The sequence below is a fragment of the Drosophila pseudoobscura genome, chromosome 3 (assembly GCF_009870125.1).
Source record: "Drosophila pseudoobscura strain MV-25-SWS-2005 chromosome 3, UCI_Dpse_MV25, whole genome shotgun sequence".
Classification (NCBI taxonomy): Eukaryota; Metazoa; Arthropoda; class Insecta; order Diptera; family Drosophilidae; genus Drosophila; species Drosophila pseudoobscura.
In genome coordinates this window covers 17,998,073-18,020,354 of record NC_046680.1, presented here as the reverse complement: position 1 = coordinate 18,020,354, position 22,282 = coordinate 17,998,073, and the positions used below count along the sequence as shown (strand labels likewise).

The 22,282-nt window shown below is 44.5% G+C and overlaps 1 protein-coding gene across 1 annotated transcript; it reads left to right on the top strand.

Annotated features, from left to right (window-relative positions):
- The first annotated feature begins 1,366 nt into the window (after positions 1-1,366).
- On the top strand, positions 1,367-22,082 carry sqa (spaghetti-squash activator). Its single transcript, XM_033377630.1, has 9 exons — positions 1,367-1,915; positions 15,520-15,610; positions 15,687-15,890; positions 17,767-18,004; positions 18,069-18,172; positions 18,684-18,836; positions 18,920-19,232; positions 19,295-19,472; positions 20,573-22,082. The coding sequence occupies exons 1-9, from the start codon at positions 1,882-1,884 to the stop codon at positions 21,859-21,861; spliced, it is 2,604 nt and encodes an 867-aa protein (XP_033233521.1). The 5' UTR covers positions 1,367-1,881; the 3' UTR covers positions 21,862-22,082.
- Positions 22,083-22,282: the final 200 nt, after the last annotated feature.

The following is a 22,282-nucleotide window of genomic DNA, read 5'->3' as shown; positions in this document are numbered from 1 at the left end:
GCATTTTTAAAGCCATTTAAGTTCTGCCCCCGCCACACTCTATCCACAGACCAATTAGACAGTCAGGCTGACTGCCCGACAGCCAAATCAGTGCACCCCTCTCGGAACCTTCTTCTTATGCGGTTCTGCCCATGACGCATGGCCTTTTATAACGTCGTTGTCGTTATAGTCGCGTCCGGCTGTTAGACTCTCTTCCGTTTGATAAGATACGGCTCAGCGAACACGGCCACGAGCGTGGAGCGGAGGAGGCGTGTCTGCTTATCGGATACGCGGTGCCGGTAACCCATATAAAAATAGAAGAGAGTAATTTAATAACCAGTGTTTGCCTAGCAAGTATTTATAGTTCACACATTCCCTGAATTTATACACTTGTTTCTGGAATGCTTTTGAGATTACACAGAGATCAGGGAATGCGAGAGCAAACAGATTTATTAGGTAAGATTTATAATGGTTCCGAGTGTAAGTTGAATGGAAGTGCTAGGATTGACTGAGAGAGAATCGAATGACTTCTTCTAAGAATTGAGTTGGAAATGAATTTAAATGGGAACTTTCCCCTGTTTGGAACATATAATTCCAACTCGTTTGCCAGAATTGCACCCAACGATAGGCTTTGTTTTTCTCTAATACGATTTACGAGTATTTCCCTTCATATCAGTCAGGTCCCAGTATCAGCGATGGTCGACTATGTGATTGTGTGATGCAACGAGCAGTTAATCGCCGCATGGCCCCGTGACTGGCCGAGAGAACAGACTGAGGTCCTAGCCAAAAACGTGACACAATCGGTGCGGCAACAAGTTGCGAAAAAGTGACAGACTGTGAATAGGAAGAGGCGACCATAATATGGCAGGGAATACGGCACCAACAGATCTGCAGACATACATACGAGTACGTAGTGCATATATTGGTGCTGGCTGTTGCCAAAAGCGAGGCGGGATAGAAAACTACATTGAATGTGCTAAACGACGGCGGGGAAAATGATTTTCACTCGCTTGCAAACACATGCCGAAAGCTGAGCGGAAAACCAGAGAGAAAACATATAGATGGGGGAGCAAACAAATTGCTTTGCCATTTATTTTTATACAAACCAAAAGAGAACAGACAAAACACAGATACTCGTGCAAATGCATACAGCTTTTGGAAGCGGATTCGAGTGAAGTTTGGCTGTATCTGTGCGTTCTTATTTATAGATACATATTGAATGCTCGCGAGAGTCGATCGGCGACAAGTCGTGCCAACCGCAGCCCCGTGCCTCTGCCAGTTATCAGCCAAAAACACATTTATAATGGAGCGCCAAGAGCGGCCACAAAGGAAACACACATATACGAGTATTGGCAAATGGCTGAAGAAGCAGCAGCCGCGGCGAAAATGGCTCAAATCAAATAATGTGCGGCCAGGCCAAAACAGTTTGAGGCAAGGCGCTCGCTCGCGATGACACAATAGCACGCTGAGGCGCAGGCGAACGAATTTCGCGCTAATATCAAGCATACGCAACGTGGTGCGCCACCGCTGCCGTCGGCTATAAATAAACAAAAGGCAAAAAGCAAAAGGCAAACAATTCTTTTGTGCCATTTTTTAAGTGCGCAGAAAATACAAGAATCACCTAAAAGAAAGAAATATCGCAAATATATATTTTGATTTCCATTCAAAAGTGAAGTGAAGTTGATTTGAAAAGCTGAAACGCAAAAGCGAAAAAGTTCTAAGTAAAATAAAATAATTACCATTAAATATTGTAGATAAAAGCAAACGCATAAACAAGCAAAACCCACAGACATTTACGCCCGGGGAATACTCACAAATATTTGTTCGTAGCCAACGGAAAAGTGCAACAGCTTCAGCACGGGTCAACGTCTGCGGGAAGCCAGCGCCAGGGGACGCAGCAGCATGATCTACATTGATGACTCAGAGCCGGAAGGCGGTAAGTCCCAATGGCAGTCGACTAATTGGTTAGGTACGGCCACAAAAAGGCCACCTAACGGAGCACTCCGATATCAGGCGAACAGAAAACCGGCCGCTGTCAACGCTGCGTATACGTGTTGTGTATCACCGTTGATAAGGGTCGCCTACTCCTACTGCGCTCGATTGCCAGCTGCTATCTACATATATACTATATAAGAGTATATATTTCAGGGGCTTTATCTTAGTAAACTCGTGTATATAGCCTCCGATAAATGCACCCAGAGATAGAAGCCAGGGGACTTTTGTAATTATTGTAAATTGTATTGTATTTTCAAGAGCTCAACTCTATGACTCTTTCAATCAGGCTTCGAATGGTTGTTCTTTTTCATTAGTTCCTTTTCTGCACTGCCTTGCCAAAAACCAAACAAAAATCCCTTTACAGCCAAACTGCAAATAGACAAATCAAATCAATACAAGTCTATGGCTTAGCAGATGTCCCTGTTGTCTGTTCCCGCCCCAGCTATCAGTATCAGCGGATAACTACGCTTTAATAAAGGGCCAAAACAATAAACATTTTCGGCCCATGATGCTGATACTGATGCAAGACATTAACTTTTATGCACAGATAAAAACCCAACCGAACCGTACTGAACCGAACGGATCTGTTAAAATCAAGCTGTGAATGGTGAAAACAAATGCTTAAACGATTTAGCGCCGCATCCCAATGGGCAAGGAGGCTTTTAAAAATACATGAATTTCAATAAAATACGACAATGCCCGACACTGAATTCTGGGCCCCGTATTCTGGTTGGGGGAGGCATGGCATCCATCCGTTCCCCAAAAGGGTGTCCAGATAAGGCGGGACTGTGATCAGGAAACATTTGCGCCGCCGTTTCCATTGTCAGAAACAATAAATTTCACGCATAAAACAAAAGAGAGGCCAAATAATTTCTCTCTTATTTTTTCTTTTGCTTTCACTTTTTTGCCATATTAAAGCTGAAATAAAAGCCAAAGGGAAGTACGAAAAAAGAGGCGATGAAGGATAAATGTCACACCAGATGAACGTTAAGAGAGGGCCACAGATCTGAGAGGGTGGCTTGTTAGTCAGTGGTAACAGTATCTGCCGTGGAGCCAAAGACAAAAGCAAGCCCAAAATCCCAAACTCCTAAAAAACGGAAACGGAAGTGTCAAGTAGTTGGACGAAGCGGGAAATGGTTAAAAGGGAAACGGCCCAAAGAGTGGGCAAAAGCATGTAGCTTGAAAAATGGCGAGCGGCGGGCAATTCCAGAAATGAAAGAACCCAAAAAAAAAGAACTTCGACAGACAGGCAAAGAAAGACAAAACCAAACGCGTAACACGAGGAGAGCGACTTCAGTAAAGGGAAGCGGTATGGATGGTATACCGCACTCAGAGGCGTCCTGATTTAGTGCCGCCAACTCACGCCACAAGCCAGAAAGAAAAAAGCAAAGGGTTACGCGTCTCGTTTTCCCAGGCAGTTTCCCCCAAATTGGCAAATAACAACAAACGGAAATACTTGTCTACCTGCAGCAAAGGTGGCAGCAGGTGCCTGAAGGCGGCGGCAGGTGGAAACCTGACCGATTGGCCAACCTTTTCTGGCAAATTATCACAGTTTCTTGTCACCCTTAGACATGCCTACATACATACACATACTATAGTGAGTGTTTCTAGGGTTTTTCTCGGCTAAATTATGTGCTAATGACACATAAGCTGATTTCTCAATTTCCTTTCTCCAACCTCTCTACGTAATTATGGGAAATCTTGTGTACTCGAATCTTCCCGGAGCTCCAGAAAAAAAAGGCGCTTTAATCAGACAGGAAATGAAAGCATTCGCAGCGGAAATTACCAAACCGCAGAGAAATTCAAATCGCTTGCACATATTTATAATGAAAATATATTGGATATTTTTCCCCATTCTGTTTTTACTCAGATACATCGCAAATCGAGCAAGAAAGACTTGAAACTATGCATTATTTTCTTGTATACTATTTTTAAAAAATACATTCGATTATTATAACAAAATTTTCCATCGCCTGTTTGGGGGAGGGCGAGGAATCGATATTGTATAAACATAAAAACGAAATCTGCATAAAAATGCTGGCCAGCCACCGATGTTCTGGCGTCATTAAGCGAACAGAATATACATATTTCTACATAAAGAAACAGCAACAGGGTGCACCCGCTAACAGAGAAGAATAGCACATGGGAATATATGTAGTTAGAAATTCAGCGATCATTCACTGTTCGAATAGGGGAAACATTTCTCATTTCTTTTTTACGCCGCCACTGAAAACATTCAAAATTAAATTTATATTTTGCCTTTAATTTTTCGTACTGCGCTGCCAAGGTGAGTGTAAAACAAACAGTCGAAAACCGAAAGAATTTTCACATGCTGTCTTGAAGTTACTCACACTCACACCCCATGTCTCCCTCGGACCACAAACGAACATCGAGAGACTTTTATATATACCTATCTCGAGATACATATACATATATAATTGAGATAAATTTATTTTACGTCGCATTTCATGTTGAAGGTCGTTCGTTGCTATTCACTTCAGTTGACGTTGCAAATTCCTCGGCCCTGCCTCATCGTAGCCGGCGCGGCGGGGTCTCTGTACTCTACTTTGTACGAGCACATACTATATAGGGACTGAGTAACGGGATCTAGACCATCAGCAATAGCCCCGATTTGATAATTTATCTACATATTTGTCAAGTAATTATGTAAATATTCCGAGTTTCCTGCTTTTCTTCTCTACCAGAAGCCAAATTGTGTGATTCTTCTTTAAGTATTCTCAAGTTGTGTGGTTTTTCTTCGAATTCCTCAGATATAGCTTTCTGTATATCGAGAGTGTCAGTGTGAGTCTAAGTGTGAGTGCCAGTATGCGTGTGTTGAGTACTGAATGAATGAGAATGAATGCGGTTATGTTTTTGCGATTTTGGCTTGTAACCAAAATTTCCGAATTTATGTTTGTCTCTCTCTCAGGCAGCGATAATTTATTGAATGTGCTGGGACTGGGACTGGGACTGAGACTGGGACCAGGCAAATTAAAAGACATTTTATATGCATATATCTGGGGATTATAACAATTTATAGAATTGAATACATATCCAGCCGCAGGGCATGGCAAAGCAATTCGCCATAAAAGGAGCTGGCCAGCCATAGAACACTTGTCTGTTTCTCTGGCCCTAACCATGTACAATATCAGTTCGGAATCATACCATTCTTTGTTCCCGGGACATGCCTGCAATGTTGTTTAAATTTTTAATGCAAAAGTATCTCTGGCTGTTTTTGCGGCCGCAGCTGCAGGTAGAACTGGGGCAGCAGGGACAGCATTAAAAATGCACATACGAGCGTGAGAACGAGTACGAATGGGTATGATTATAACGCATACGCCATGTGGCGTAGGAATGCCAGACGCAAAGGCAGAGGCAGATGCAGATGGGGCGTGGACTGCCGCATGCTAAACAAATTAAAATTGCAATTTAATGTATTGGCAGGGCAGACAGGCAGACAGGAAGCCTTGTTAAGATTGCATTTGCCAAATGCAAAACCAAACAAACACCCTCTCCACAGAGAGGCGGCTCAATTTGCATGTATGTATGTGTGTATTTATGTGTATATGTATGAATGTAGAGACTCTTACTTCGCGCCCGAAATGACAAACGGAAATTTCCATAATACAAAGCAGTTCCATCACTAACAGTTTCCTCCCAACCAAAATTCCACTGAAAATGTTATGCATGCGGTGAGGACGCTGCTCTGCGAATATAGGAGTATCCCTCATCCACACAAAATAATCAAAATTATGTAAATGCTTTTGGTCGCATCGTATGCTTTTATTTACTAGCAGCCTTACATTACGGCTCTGCACGCCGGACAGGTCATTCCGCTTGCATTCCACGTCATCAGCCTCATCATCGGCTACTGTTATTCCCCATGGTGTTCTGTGTTCTGTAATTCCCATGTTGCCTGTTGGATGATTTATGGCCTCGCCGAGGTGCCACAGTTGCATTCATCAAAAATTCTACCCGTCATCGGCTGCCATGGAAATCAAGAGCCATAATCAAATGTGCCAAGTTAATGCATTGCGTATGCGACATGGGGTTCGACCTTTTATTCTATCGATAGTCGAATTTTTGGGTCCAGTTGCGAGTTCTGTGCGATATTTAATTAAAGACCAGTAACTACATTTGAAATGCATTAACTTGCCGAGTGATAGCCCCCATTCCCCAATGGTATCTCTCCTGGTAATCGCCTTTACGCAACCAAACAGATCGTTATTCTCGAGCTTTGGCCCAATCCGGCTGAAATTAAATGAAACGCAATAAACTGTAACTGCGTTGGGGCCGAGCCAAGAGTAATGCGTCGGTTGGCGGCCAGCACAGAGCTGCTTCCCAATGCAGCGCAGAGGAGCACAGGAACAGAGTGGAGCACTCCCAGAGAATTATGGCTTACCTCTGCTGATAATTACTGGGAAAATGGTGCTCGACATCAACAAACGCTAAAGCATATCTCCACATTTGGATCCGCTTTAATATGTGCGAATATGTTATTCTGCGCACAATATCCTTGTAGGCAGCGGGCAAGCAGCTCCCATTCATGCTTTTCCATCGATAGCCTACCAATTTGCACCCATAGCCAGAGCTTAGCTCTGATGTTCTTCATTTCACGCACATGAAACATTTCTGTATGGGAATTCGAAATCATCTGATTAAGTTTCAATCAAAAGGACCTACAGCACTTGCAATTATGTGTTGCACTGTTCTCCACTGTAACTGTTGAAATGTGTTTATCAAATGTTATTGTATAAAAAGATTTGCTGTAAGTAGATTGATTCATTACGAAAAATATAAATTTTTAATTTTTTCTGTTTTAAAATCACAGATTCTTAATTTTTGTTAACCTAAAAAAAATCAACTTTCAATCAAATACTGCAACAACTATTATTGTTATATGTATTCAGCACATGTTTATATTTCAAAGAAGTGTTGGACTTATTCCTTAATCTATTAAAAGTAAATTGAAGCTCTGAATGGCCCCTTCTCTTCCTTGCCCTGGGGGGTTGTGTAAGAACCTATGGCTGGACATGTCATTGGCTTCAATCCACTGAATATTTGAGCACCGGCAGCGTATTGTATAAATAACCTCAACACCATTAAATTGTCAAACGTGCTGAGCTCTCTCTGTGGGTGGGTGGCTGCCCATCTAGATGTCTCTTTCCCTACTTGGCTGGCTCGCGTTTCCCTCTCTTTCCGTATGTGTGCGGGGTCTCTCAGTATCTCTCTGCATGTGGCAGATCCGCCCACGTAGCTGGCAAGTGCAAACTTTATTTAGAGATGTCAAACTGTCGCTCAACATGGACACGATACATTGTGCAGGAGCAGGTCCGTTGTTGCCTTTGCAGTTTTACAATACGTGTCGAGGCCACTAGACAACTGCGGAGCGGGTCCCACATGCCGACAGTCCAGCTCCAGGAGCAGTAAATAAAGCGTTAAATTTTAACAAATTGTTGTCCGAAGCGCGTTTTAGCTCCCAGCCCCGGCACGGGCTCCGTGTCATTGAATGGATGACCTTTCAATTAGCTCTCATTTCCGTTGCGCTCTCGCCACTAACCATTGGATTGGTAACATTCGATATACCTAACTAAAAACCTGCATCTTGATTAATCGTTTTGTTTGTGGCGCGGAGCGTTAATTGATTTATCTTGCTGCCTGCCGTAACTAATTCCCACAGCTGGCAAATTATTTATGGGCGCCCGCAGTTCCCCCACCCAAATACCCAAATATCGATGTAGCCGGATGTGGCATCCGTTGGATGCACTTCCGCTTCATTTTCGGCAGCCTTTCTGGCCGAGCCTTTGCGTTCTGCACTTTACGGCTGTTATTCAATTATGTGCCCCCGAAAACAAATTCAATTCGATTTGAGTGCAAATATGTGTTCTCACTGTCATGGCACTGAATATTCGCTGGTGCTTCTGCCGGCATTGTTGTAGCTGTTCTCTATTGTTGTTTAAAGCATCCACAGACAACAATTCGCCGCACTCGTGGCTCTGTCCTCCGCCCACCAAAAATGAGTGTCTGGCCTCGCCTTTGATTCATGCGACCATTGGCCTACACATACACACACTCTCGATAATACCTCGCAACAGAAGTGAGCACCATGAGAGCTATATAATTTTGTTGTAGACAAAATAGAGCAATGGGAAACACCTTTCGCATGAACACTGTTGTGATGCCTTTCCGATCGAGAACATTAAGATTCTTTCTTCTGATTAAAGCGTGTCGAATAGTCCGGAATACGCCTCAATAGTGCTGTTCTTCGTGTTCCCCTATGAAATTTGTTTTCGCAGCTGTTTCGAATTCAACTGTTTGTGCTCTTGGCTTCAAAGTGCTTTGCTGTTTTTGGGTCAACTTAAAGAAGTACTTAGCGTAGTGTCAGAAAATGTGTTTGACAGATTTTATAGGCACAATTTTCAGTAAAATTAGCCACAACTAAGTTAACCAAATAGACCTTCCAAAAGAGTCACAATTCAGGCTTAATTTGATGCATCCCTTATGCTATTGGCGCCAAAACCCATCGAAAAACCGCATCAAAATAACCGCAACGATGCATGGTGTGGCCCTTGTGGCCTTTGAGCACAACACTGCGTATACGCTATAAATTAATAGACTTTGCAGGAGCTGCCAGCGCGAGCCAATAATTAACTAAGAGCCATCTCTAGCCCCATCACCATGGGACGCCTCGTTCATTCACAAAATGTTTGGGATTCTATGCTAACGAGTCGCCCTTAGATTACACGTATGTATGAGTCATTAAGAGCAGGGAACTGGGAAATGGAACACACACATGAATACATGCCGGGGTATATACAGTATATCTAGCAGATGTATCTGGCAGGAGAGGGACAGGAAACAGGTTGGCGTTGCTCATTAAATTAATTAAATGCTGATAAAAATGCCCCGAATGCTCCTGAGCCTGAGACATTCGCACAATTTTGAATTTTCATCGCAGTCTGCGGTAAATGGTTGCACTTTTAATATCATTTTGTTGCAGAGCCGGGTAGAAAGTTTTAATGAGTTCATTGCGGTGTGCATCGTTAGTCTGGCTTAAAATTGTTTTGCATTTTGTAGCGGCTTATGCTATTGCTGTGGCTGCCACGCCTGCTGATGCTGCTGCTGCTACGCCACCTCTTCCTTTCATTCCCAGACAAAGCAGAACAACGAGGAAAAAATCCTTGGAAGAAGCTAGGATTTTGCAGCAGAACGAGCCTTTCTTTGGCCCAACTCTGCCCTCTATTTATCTTGGCGTCTGTCTGCAGTCTACATCTGCATTGGTCTCAGCCTCCCCAGGCATTGTACTCTGGCCCATTGTTGAACTTTGGAATTGGCTTGAAATTGCTGTGCTCACATCGATCAATTAGCATCGTATCTGCTGATGTCTGCCCCTGCATGCTGTGCTGCCTTTCATGCAGCTCGAAATACGTTTGAATTTAGCACTTAAAGCGTTGCTCCTGCTGCTCAACTTTCGGTGATTAAAACTGACAGCAGAACGGAAAAATTTCCACACACATCACGAATAGCGGCGTTGATTATAAGCGCGAAAGGAGCTCACCCACACAGTGGGAGGAGGCGGAGATTATGTGTGTGCCCACAAAAGCCAGCGTAATGAATGTGTAAAGGGATAACCAGAGAACGAATGGCAAGCATAGAGAGCGCATGAATGGGCGAGGACAACCACAAAGCGTTGGTAAGAAACAATTTAAGAAATGCGAGAGAGGCACACATCGGCGACACACATGGCGTATGCGTGTTGTGGCCATGATAATTGAAATGCATAGAAATAACTCGCTTAAAAAGCGAAATGAAAACCCCAATTGAAAGAGGAATTGAGGCTGCCACCCTACCCTCATGACCCTTGCATACAAATTTCGAATGCTAATTTCATTGTGCAAAAGCAGCGAAAATTAAATGAAATAAAATAAAATTGCCACTTCCAAGGAAAATGACATTCAAGCTATAAAAAAATTCTTCAAAATGAGAGAGGAAAAGAGGGTCGACATCAGTCTCTCGCATAAATTTTGAATGGCAATTGCCCAATTAAAGAGTGTGCCACAAAAGTGCGCTGCATAAACTGGAAATTGGCTGCGAGTAGGACTCTCACCGAGCTGCTAGTAGTGTCGTGGTGGCACCACTTGTCACTGCATTAGAGGAGAGCTTAACGCAGGAGGAGGGGGTGAGCCAACCACCCACCACCCAGCCTGCCACTGAAACAGTGCTTCCCCTCTCTCCCCGTGCTCCTCTTGATAGCTTGTACGAGTAGGTGGTGTTCTCAGAATTTCCTCCCTACTGATTATTACTTTTCAGTTTTCCATAACGATTTTCATTTTCCCTCCATCCGCGCCACGAGTTGTCGCAGCGGATTTACGCATGGCATGCGAACCACAGGCACGCAAAAAAAAATGTAAATGATGAAGATGAATTGCCTCGTTGTCAAAATGGAGCCCAAACAGGGGATACAGAACGTATTAATACGAATTCGAGTATATGTGACAGGACAGGGATATATTCCCGATATTGATTTGGGTCCCCTTTCTGTTCGCTGTTGGTTTGTTTTTGTATTTAAATAAAAAATTCAGCATTTAATTTGGCAACTTTTTCGTGTCATTTATCATTTATTGAGTTTGTTTTATCTGCAAACATTTCACGCATCTAAGGCATCCATTCGATTGTGAGAAATAAATTGTCTGTTGCCTTCGCTTTTCACTAATCGAAGGCGGTTCCAGAGGAGGAGAAGAGATGGCACAGATAGCAGCGTATCGTACTTATATACTAATGTACATATATATTTACCTGTGTGACAAAATCACAGAAAATTCAGCAAACATTGACTTCAGTTTTAAACTATAATATCAATTTATGTAAATTCTTGAGGTTTTAAGACAAGTTCGTTCTGTGCATCTGCTTTCCATGGCTTGAAGCCACTCTCATTTTCACATTGTGGGGAGGCAAACAATAAGTGCGGATACATGAAAAGCACTTCCGTCTCTATCCCTTTCATTTATGCATGACCATTTGATGTGCCATGTGCATATGTGACTGTGTGGCAAGTTCCGTGTAATAACCAATTTGAAATGGCACCATATTCACAGTCACAGTCGGCTGGAAGCCTTCAGCAGGATTCTATGCAAACTTTTGCCATTTTTTTAATTTTTCCACCACATACCATCTCTCTCTATCTCTCTCATTTTGGCTGTTCCCTACTCTCTCGCTCTTGGCAGGCACTTAGGCTGATTAAAGTGCAGAGACATGCCCGCAGTAGCAGCCCCAGTACCAGCCCCAGCAGCAGCAGCAGCAACAATAACCGGGCGAATATCTGTTAGCAACTGTACAAACACATTCGCAACAGTTTTCGCCATTAGTCAGGGAAACGTCATCAGCCATTACGAGTATATGTAGCCTGGTCGAAGTTCACAAGGCATCCACAAAAAGAAGTACTACGAGTAGTTGAGGAATGGAAGGAAGGCTGCCTTCGGGAGACGGTACGCCAGATTTTATGTTGCAATTGCAGCGAGCAGAAATGAAAAAAGGCTTATAATGGCGTATATATTTAATTAATTTGCAGAAGATTTTTCCACACCATTATTTAGAAGGATGTTACTTGCATTTCACATTGAATTAAAACTAAAAAGTTTTCATTACGATATAAACAACTTGCAATTCCTTGGAGAGTGCAATGAGAACTAATTTGAATTTAACTTTGACGAATTCGTCCCTGTAGTAAAATATCAAACAAAAGCTGCCCGAACAAAGCAGACATGCAGTACTTCAAAGACCTTTCCAGAGAGTGCAGCCTGTAGCTAAAAGCATCTCTCAAGTTGATTTTGCATATTATTTATGTTGGGAAACACTCGTAGGGAAACACACCTCTGCGGGGCGATCTTTGGCCTCCATTTACGGGTATATGGTCATGGGTGCGGTGCGGTGATTCGCAAAAGCCTGGCCATTAAATGCGTGGCATGCCTCCGCAGATTGCTTTGGGTCTGGTGGTCTTTCCGAATACGAATGAATTGCCAGACGAGCAGGACGCTTAAGTTGTTCGCATAAAAGTGTTATTAAAAGCAAATGGAAACAATGAAGAAATGCCATCCTCAAACTTGGCTCGTTCTCGTGCCCCGGCCGGCACTCATATTAAAATGCCAAGGCGTCTGGCTCGTGGTTTTGTGGCATGCGCGCACGCGGCGTATGCGTAGTGTGTGGCACATTGACATCAAACGTTTGATGTGCAACAGTTTGCCATTGTTCGACATGTTTTTTCATTGCTAAACTCAAGAATAGCGCCTTCAAATTGTGTTATTAAAAAATTTTCATTACGCGCATTACTCAAAATAATGGCGGCAACAAATTGCAGCCACAAATCGATGGCGCAGAAGGAGGACCACCAAAGGGAAGACATTTTCCGTTTGGTTCCATTCTTTTTTCCATTTTAATCTCAAAGTCAAGGCAACAGTTGCCAAAATGAGAAGAGCGAAAATAGATGGGGGATATCGTGGGAGGACTCGTGGGACATGACAACCGGAGCGAGGGCAAATCAAAGAAAAATTTGCTGATTTTCATATCAGAAAAAATTGCCATCGTTGGCACAAAAAATCGTTTGCCATTTGCCTCCGCAGAAGCTGTGGCAGTGGCAGTGGAAGTGGTACTCTATTGAATGAGAAGTGCACATATACCATCTCATTCCCTCCCCTCTCCCTATCTATCTGGCATTTTTATTGATATTGTGCATAAATTAAGTTTATAAAGTTTTTTGAATTGAATTTGCAACGAGTTGCACTTCCGAAAGCCACCCAAACATTGATGCATGTAGGGGAAAAAAGACAGAGCGAGAGAAAAGGAGAGTGCTTTGTAGACAGAAACGCTTAACAGTAATAAGCTGGTTAAGAGTTAAGTGTTGTCTGCCACACAGCTCAAGCTTCAGATAAAAGCCATGTGCGAATTCCCATTGGGGAAATATAATACACTGAGATCTCTCTATCTAATGGAGATAAGCATACCATGAGTCACCCATATGAATAGTTCCGAAGTTCTCGATTTCATACCTTTTTTCTCAGTATATCGCTCAGATTCGTCCTGGTCGCGCAATATTATATGCAGATCGAGAACATTTCGCAGCTTAATGGATGGCTGTGGCGATGCTTTGGCAACTGAAATTGATTTACGAAAAAAACACTTCAAACGGCTCGGGTCCAATTTCGATTGCATTCGGGCTTGAGCGCTGGCTAGACGGGCCACTGCCACTGCCACTGCCGCCCCTTTCGCCTCCTTGCCCATTTCGGCGTGTCGCATATGGGTTGCCCCATGTTCAGCCCCGCCTTGATGGTAAGCGGTGGCAAGTACAGTGCAGTGCAGTGCCATTGCCAGACGGGAGTCGATATAAATTCATTTATTCATGAGCTCGAACCAGGAAATGAATGTGAGCCACCTGCCCCTGGTGCGATCCCCCCCTCCACCGCAGCGAGTGTGAGTGTCTGAATGTGAACGTATGAGTCAGTGTTTGTGCATAATATATGAGTGCTTGTCTACGGCTATGGTGAAATTTCATGAGGGTCGCGGAGCGATTTATGAAATACGTATTTCGTTTCAACTAAATGCAATGAATTATGAGTCCAAAGAGTTCTCAACTTTCCTCAAAACTTTCGTTCAATGGCAGCTGCTGATTGGGGGGTGGAGTGAGGGGTGAGTGTTGGAGACTGGGCTCTAAAGGACCTCTTCAATTTTCTTCTCTAATGCAAGTGTTTGGGCGTGTTTGCCGAAACTTAAATTGTGCGCATTATTGGCAGAGTGCACTCAAATGCACTCACATGCACATGCACATGCACACACACTCGCTCTTGGGCCGCAGCAGCATGCATAAATTTGTGCCCAAAACCGTTTAAACGAAATGCAGAAAGGAGCAGAAAGGAGTGGCGAGGCGAGGCGTGGCGTCAAGTCTCAGCAATCGCTGCATACACATCCGAGAGACTCAATGCAGACAAACAGCAATGACAGTCACACACACACGCACACACACACACATGCCTCTGCCTCATCCTCCATTTCTATTCACAGTAGACCCTCAACTTTCACTTTGAATTTGCAAAGTTTCTTCTCGAGAAAACGGCATTCACATTCCACAGCCAGCACCCCCAGCCATGCCATGCATTTGCTTCGATTTTGAAAAGTCTTTTGCCTTTGACTTTTCCCCTGCCTTCTCCAGCCTGCTCCAGCCTGGTCCTGCCATGCTGCTGCCTTTGATTTTAAGGATTTATCGTGTTTTCCAAAGCATACTTATGTGCGCCATTTACATATTAATGGGACAGGACAGACAGCCATCATAAGTGCATCGTGCATCGTGCATCGTCCCTCGAGCAACAGCAAGTGCTTAACTGACTTTTCTTATTCTGCGTGCCGCCTACCGACTGCTGCCCCCGACACCAAAGGATTATCAATAATTCAAATTGCACATTTCTGAACTCGACTGATTTCTGCTTTCCTTCTTGTGGACGCAGAGCTCCGGGAAATCCCCATAGATTACCAGTATTCTGGCCAAATGTCAAGAGAGAAAGTCTGGGGCTTGTGATGGCAAAATATGACAAAATTTATACTGTTCGCTGGCCACACTCACACTCCACTCCACTCACATATTCGTCACTGTATTCTCAGTTATTCACACACACACACATCCGATGTGTGCTCGTCACTTTTGTTGTCCTCGTTTCGTAGGATACTCCTGGTCCTCCGCAAAACTCAATTGAATAAAGTCATTTTTATTTGTTTGGCAACTTGCAGACAAGCAGCAAAAACAACAATAAGTAACGAATTGAGTTTTGAAAAGGGTTTCCTCCAGAGCACAGTAAGCTCTCTGCAATATGTCCTGCGAAATATATGACAAGCACAATCGGTTGTTCAGTTTTTCAGTTGTCAGACAGGCCCACTGCCATTCCGCCATAAAGGCCGATATGAAATGCACTCTGGAAAAGACGAACAATGAAAATGATTGAAATGCTTGAAATACGGGTAACCTTACCCACATGTCCTTAGCCACTCATAACATATTAGGTAGGGCATGAGCGAGGGAAACGCAAAAGCGAACAACAAATCTTATCTAAATCCGCAAACTAAGTGCAAGCAATCAAATCAGACAGTTGAAGACCTTATCTAACCAAAACATTTCCGACCAGAGCCATAAGCCATCCACGAATGCGAGTATAGTCTGTCAATCTATGGCATTCTGTTGATAAAGCACTGATAATGGATATTGGAATGGTCTGTTGGTCTGATGAAATGTCCTCTTTGCCAGATAGAAATGGCTCAAGTGTCAAGGAAAACTAACCTAATTCCATGTCCGAGTCAGTCGTAATTGAAATCAAAAAGTTCACTCAATCATTGAACTTTTGCTCACGGTTGCTGGATAGGGTAGACATCAAAGAGGTTACTCGGGCTAGCTTCTGTACAACTTGTCTTTAATATGTATTCCCATGATCCTGGCAAATATCTGATTATCATATATTGATTGCTTGATTTGTATTAACCTAAGACTGAAACCCATACTCTCTTTTGCAGTTCTGGAGCCGGTGTTTCCTATGCGCGATGTGACCATAAATCGCAATGTCGATGCCCATAAACTGTTCGATGTGCTGGGCGAAGTGGGACGGTGAGTACTTAGGTGCCAAGGATCGGGACGCTGGACGCTGGTCGATAACTAATCCCTCTCCCCTCTCTGTGTGCAGGGGAAAGTTCGGTACGGTGTACAAGTGCAGGGACAAGACGAATGGCCTGCAATTGGCCGCCAAGTTTGTGCCCATCCCGAAGCGCGAGGACAAGCGGAATGTGGAGCGAGAAGTGGAGATTATGAATTCGTTGCAGCATCATCTCATTATACAATTGTATGCGGCATACGAATATCAGAAAATGATGTGCGTCGTCCTGGAACTGTAAGGAAGCGCGCCGAAGGGTGACCAAGCCGTTGAAATATGGCTTTATGAATGTGTTGATTTTGTCTTGTTTGTCGCTCGTTTCGTGTGCGTGTGTGTGTGTATATATATATATCTCTCCCTTTCTGTGCCTCTATGTTTCTGTCACTTTCTGTTTGTCATTCAGTGTTCCCCAAGTTTGTTGTTTTGTTGGTATCCCGAAGGGGACCTGCGGCTGTTGGCCACATTGTTGCCGGCACACAATATCTTGCAATCAGTGGGAATGTGCATAAAATGCGATTTACACGTACGCACATTATCGTAAACTAGTAAACTTCTCACCCACACAAACACACTTGCCAATACACTCTACGCACACACCAACGCGCCCAGAGAGCGAGAAAACCTTGAGCAACAGGTTGCCCCTTTCTAGCATTTATATGAATTTATAACAACTTTTATTGGGCCCGCGACTTTGGTCCGGACAAAGTTTCTTTCTCTTTTCTTGGGTTGTTTCTTTGTCTGACACGGGTTGAGGGTCCGTTCGGGTCTCCAATGGCCCATAAAAACATTTGAGCCAGGTGGGTGTGGCTGTGGGTGTGGGGCACTGATTAGTCCACGGCCTTGACCCACATTCCCCCGCCCACAACATAAATTGGGAAGAACAATGGCCAAACGAAACAATTTCATTTTCATAGACATCTCACTAGCACCAAAGACAATGCCCCGAAAATGTCTTTGTCAAGTTAAATTAATTTCGAGCAGCACTGCAATTGTTCAGGATTTTGTTGTCTCAGCTGCTGTTGTTCGCCCCGACGTCTTTTGCAAAAGCCAATTGTTGACTTGCACTGTTTGTCCTGGCATATTCATAGCATGGACTCGTTTATAATATACACATATTTGGGCAAGACAGGGCAAAACTTCTTCAAGCGTTGACTTGCAGCCAGTCCGAACATTGTTTATTCATCTGGGCCTTGATGAAATGCACAGTTTATGACAGAGTCCGGCTCGGTTTCCATTAGGCTAATGTCTGCCGAAAACTCTGCAGCAAAAAAGGGACAGAAAGGGAAAACATAAACTGAAACAATCTCAATTTAACTAGATTCGAGTGTCAGTGCCATTGCTACTTTGTAAATATTTAAACATGTAGTCTGGCAAATATTCTGTACATTCATCCTGACAGCCATTCAGATCGGTCTGGCAAATTTCGACACAAAGCCAACCGAACATCATACGCATAAGAGTCTTAACGGATTTTCTCGATTGGCTCGCATCAGATTTTCCACAGAGAAAGTACACAAAGAAGAATATCAACCATTTAAAAATTGCAATAGGATAAAAACCTGTTAGATTAATAATACTCCCTATCAGGCATGAGTGTTCCTTACCCATTCAAATTTAATTTACTCGATTTCTGATTGAAGAGCATCAACTAACCAAAACAATACTCGACAAATACTGGGGGGAGTCGAATGCAATTTGGGCATTGAAGCATCTGATGGGTGGGTTTTGTGTTACAGTAGAAAGAAAATGCAAATTTAAAATGGAATTTGGGGAGCGCCCGAACACAATTCCCTCCGAATCAGATCCGTCTGCTGTTAGTTGATGCCCTTCACTCGTGTCCATATCGGATGGATGTTCATGTATTATCTGATTTTCGTGTTCTGGCAGGGCAATCGATACTCTTGTAAATAACATATCTAGAGACTAGAGTGTGCCAGGTAAGGCGAATGATTATAACCGGACTATAGCCTAAACACTTCCGATAAGGTGGGGACACTAAACAAAAGACCCTAATCTCTGCATGAGTTAATCAGTAATCAATGCATGTATCTCGTTTTGTCATCTGCTAGTCCGTAAAGATGGCCTTTATCCTGAAATTTCTCTATCTCTGCAGCATTGAAGGCGGCGAGCTCTTTGACCGCGTGGTGGACGATGAGTTCGTCCTCACAGAACGCGTCTGTCGCGTCTTCATCCGTCAGGTGTGCGAGGCCATGGCCTTTATTCACGGCAATGGCATTGTCCATCTGGACCTGAAGCCCGAGAACATCCTGGTGCTTACACAGAAGGGTAACCGCATCAAGATCATTGACTTTGGCCTGGCACGCAAATTCGATCCGGACAAGCGTCTCAGGGTGAGTCCTTATAATCCCACACTATACCCCCCAACCACTCAATAGTAAACTTTTCCCCTCTTAGGTGCTCTTTGGCACACCCGAGTTTGTGGCTCCGGAAGTTGTGAACTTTGATTGCATCTCCTACGGAACGGACATGTGGAGCGTCGGGGTCATTTGCTATGTGCTGTAAGTTGAAAAAGATGTATAGACTCATGTTAAGGCAATGTTAGAAGTAGAAGGAATCAGATCTCTATTGCATGTAGATTGTAAAACTAAGTCATGTTTCTCTTCGTCAACATTTTCACTCTCAATTATTTAAAAATGTAAATCTTACACTTCCTCCGATTCCATTAATATTCCTAAACTCTTGGCAAATATTTTTGAAACATTTATCGCCAGTGAAGCAATTACAAAATTTAATCAAAGACTTGTCCCTGTATCTTAGGGGTTTGTACGGGAACTAATTAAAAATTTGTACCAGCGAAAAGTGGAATAATCAAATGGGGGGAGTCCTAACCCAACACTCACTCACTTTGCCGACACCCCACCCCAGTGCAGTGGAAGAAAATTTAATTTAGTTAATTAAGTGTTGGGTCTGGTGTTTTTTTATGCGTTTATTTATTTAACTTACCCTGCTTTTACATTTCATGTTTATTGACTTTGCCACACCCATCCCGGCACACACATGATGGTACAGCATCTCGGGTCTGTCGCCATTCATGGGCGAGAACGACATTGAAACAATGTCAAATGTAACCATCGCGAAATACGATTTCGAGGATGAATGCTTCAATGGAATATCCCCGGAGTGTCTGGATTTCATAGCCAAGCTGTTGGTAAAAGACTTGAGGTGGGTACACTTTTCCCTACTCCTAATTAGAGTCTAGTCATAACCGGGAAATCCCCTACCTATCTCTGTCTCGCCATCCGCAGTACCCGCATGACAGCCGCAGATTGCATGAAGCACAAATGGCTCCAGCAGCGGGCGACCGCGACAGCCACACCAATAGCGAAGGGAGCCTCATCGGCGTCAAAGACACGTCTGAAGTCGCAGTCACCGACACCAGCCGCCTCTGAGTCCTCCGAGGAGTCCACAGAGACCATCGAGGACGACGACGACGACGTAGTGGAAGAAGTGAAGGCAGCTGTGGAAACGGGGGAGGGCGTAGGGAAGCTGGAACAGGACCAGGACCAGGACGAAGAGTGCGAAGAGCTTGCCAAGCTCTGCAGTACCGTGGACCTGGAGGTAAGTAATGGCATAGCGCAAAACCATGTGTCATATTCCACATGCTATTCCTTTTACCACAGAACAAAGAGCTGGATGCCACCAAGGATAACCTCAAGAATTTCATTGTGCGCTGGGAGACGCATCCCAACAGTCCGTACGTCTTCGATGTGGAGGGCAATGTGATTGCGCCCCTGAACGAGACGAGCTATCCGCACCCGCGACGACCCCATGGCCAGGACAGCATCTCCTCGTCCCGAGGTGAGTACTGCCGTGGCGGCGGCTCTCAGCGGCAGCGCGACCGGCATGCCCTCATCCATGGCAAATGATGGCTGCGTCCACAGCCGCAAATTCAACTGCACCTGCATCCTGCATCTGGATCTACTTTGTAAATTACATGATTAACTTGTCAAACACTAATTGTTGTTCTTAACGTGAATGTGAACCGAGTTGGCTCGCTGAGAAGCGCATACAGAGGCGCCCTGCCTTCTCTTCTCTTCTCTTCTCTTCTCTTCTCTTCTCTTCTCTTCTCTTCTATGTATATCTCTTACTTTCTGTCACTCTACATCCTTCTCTGTGTTAACCCAACGTCTATTCTGTGTGCAAGAGAGGGAGGGCCAGCATGCCAGCCAGAACTGTTGTTAATCTTTAAGTAACTGTAGAATTAAGCGAAGGTCTGGCATCCTTGTAGCGGATACCACCTGTATTAACCATTTTGACACTGTGATAATGACAGCCATTGACAAAACCAACCAAAATATGTCCAAAATATACTTCAATTTGAATACAGAAAACCAACATTAAGCACTACTATACTTCTCTATACTTTGTTCGAGCCTCGAAGCCATATGCCAATCTCCCAATTCCACTCCACCCCAATCCTATCCAATCCCAACCAAATCCCCCAAAAACCTACCCCGATCCTAGGTCAGACATAGATCAACACACTCGTACATAGCCACAGTTTCTGGTCTGCCAACCAGGTAAGCCATCATCCACAGAGATCGCAGTTCAGTTTATTCCAAAGTCTGTCTCATGTTCATTCGTTTTCTTGTCCGTTAGGGAAAGGGTCTTTCTTTTTGAATACACAAACTAACCCCATTTGCTGTCTCAACGAGTTGTGTAAAACGGATATTAAACCCATTACATTTGAACAGAATACCATAATGATCATTGGGATTACTTTATACAACTCTCTTAACCCAAATGCATGAACTAATTCCGTGTCTAAGCACTTCATGTACAAATTAAACGTAAACTTTCTTTGACAATAATCGTATCCTAACCATCTATGTGTGTCACTCGTAACCACACACTCGACCAACGATTCCAACGAATCTAAAACTCTCCTCCATTTCCAGTGTGTTCGCCCTCGCCCTGTGAGTCGATAGCCACGATGACGGACGACGAGCAAGGCGAGGATGATGCCCAGCAGCCGAATGAGGAGGAGTCGCCTTGTGGCGACAACGAGAGCCCCAGCTCCGTGTCGACGCCCATCAATGAGTCGCGAGAGAAACTCTTCCCGGTCATGGGCTCCTCCAACCCCTCCACGCCCACGCCCCAGCACCTGTTCAACGAGAACTTCGACGAGTTCTCCGGCAGCGAGTCGACGGCCCAGCAGCAAAGGAGCATGAAGAGCTATCTGCACACATTCGATCGCCGAAACTCGGACACCACCTACCTGCTGGGGCGCCGCAGCTCCGGGGAGCGCGTCAATCTGGCTGACGAGATCCGCAAGCTCTCTGACCATCTGCTCATGCTAGCTGATATCAACACGAAGCTAGGGGACGCCAACCACAACAGTAGCAACAGCGGCACCAATGAAGCACCTACCCCAGCATCGCCCCAGCCTACTCCAGCTGGTGCTGAGAGCAGTACAAGCCGCACCTCCGAGACTAGCCAGGAGGGTAACAAGTGGACCAGTCGCGCGACCAGCAGTAGCAGCTGGAACCGGCCCACGCCCAGGGGCGGACTCCTCAGTGCCGCCAGCAGCAGCAGCCAGAGTCACACCAGCTCCGACGATGGACAGGGCCAGACCAAGGTCAGTTCGCTGTCCGTGCGCCTGCAGCAGTCAATCGAGGAGACTCCCAAGCTGAGCAACGGCAATGGTAGCGGGAGCACCTGGTCCAAGTCCCAGGTGCAGTCCTTACGCAACCAGTCCACGGTGAGCACGATGAGCAGCTCCAATACCCGGAGCAGCACCTCAAGCCAGCAAGTACAAAAGTCCTCAGTGGCCACCACCTCGAAGGTAATCTCCAGCAGCAGCACCACCAGCAGCAGCAGCAATAGCCATCACATGGTCACTGAATCAGCCAGCAGTCGACGGGCCAAGTTCCGCATCAATCAGATGAGCCGCGACGTGCCCGTTGGACTGCCCGACACGCACCAGACGGTGAATCTAGAGGAGGCGGCTAACACCACCAAGGACTGCCTGCTGCATCTCCTGGAGAAGTACAATGAGACAAAGATACGCAACCCCATGGGCAGGCATCAGAGCATCAGCGTGGACTGGCATATGAGCGACAATCTGGAGTACCGATCAATGAGCTCCATTAATGCCTTCTTCCAGCGGCACAACCAAACCAATGCCGGTGGCCATAATGTGAAGAACATACAGGCCCAGCTGGAGGAGAAGGCGGCGGGGAAGTAGACGCAGACACACTGCATACTGCAGACTCCACTGTGTATATATATGATGTATATGTACTATATCTATACAAATATCGGCTAAAGCGAGTGCTCATCTAGTTAAACGAATCTAGTTAAAATTACTACACTGCAAATTAAACAAAGATTAATATTTATGTATTTGTTGTAAGTAATCAAATCAAATAAAACTATTGAAATAAATGGAAAAGTAAATTATGAAAAGTTTGTGTTCTTTAGCATAAACAAAGAAAACTTTTCTTAGAGAAGATACTTTCTTTAGGGATACCTTTCTGTCGAACTGATTCTAAGTGTGATAGTCACAAGATAAACAAAGGAATACGTGATTTAATCTTATTAGTTAGTGAATTGAATGATATGAATGGCTATTCATACAAAAAGTCTGCAATATCTGTATCTGCTTT

Bases quoted from the DNA above. Each gene is read 5' to 3' on its own strand.
- sqa (XM_033377630.1), top strand. From the start codon at position 1,882: ATGATCTACATTGATGACTCAGAGCCGGAAGGCG. The intron at 18,173-18,683 runs GTAAGTTGAAAA...ATGATGGTACAG, and splicing joins GGGGTCATTTGCTATGTGCT to CATCTCGGGTCTGTCGCCAT. The intron at 19,473-20,572 runs GTGAGTACTGCC...CTCCATTTCCAG, and splicing joins CAGCATCTCCTCGTCCCGAG to TGTGTTCGCCCTCGCCCTGT.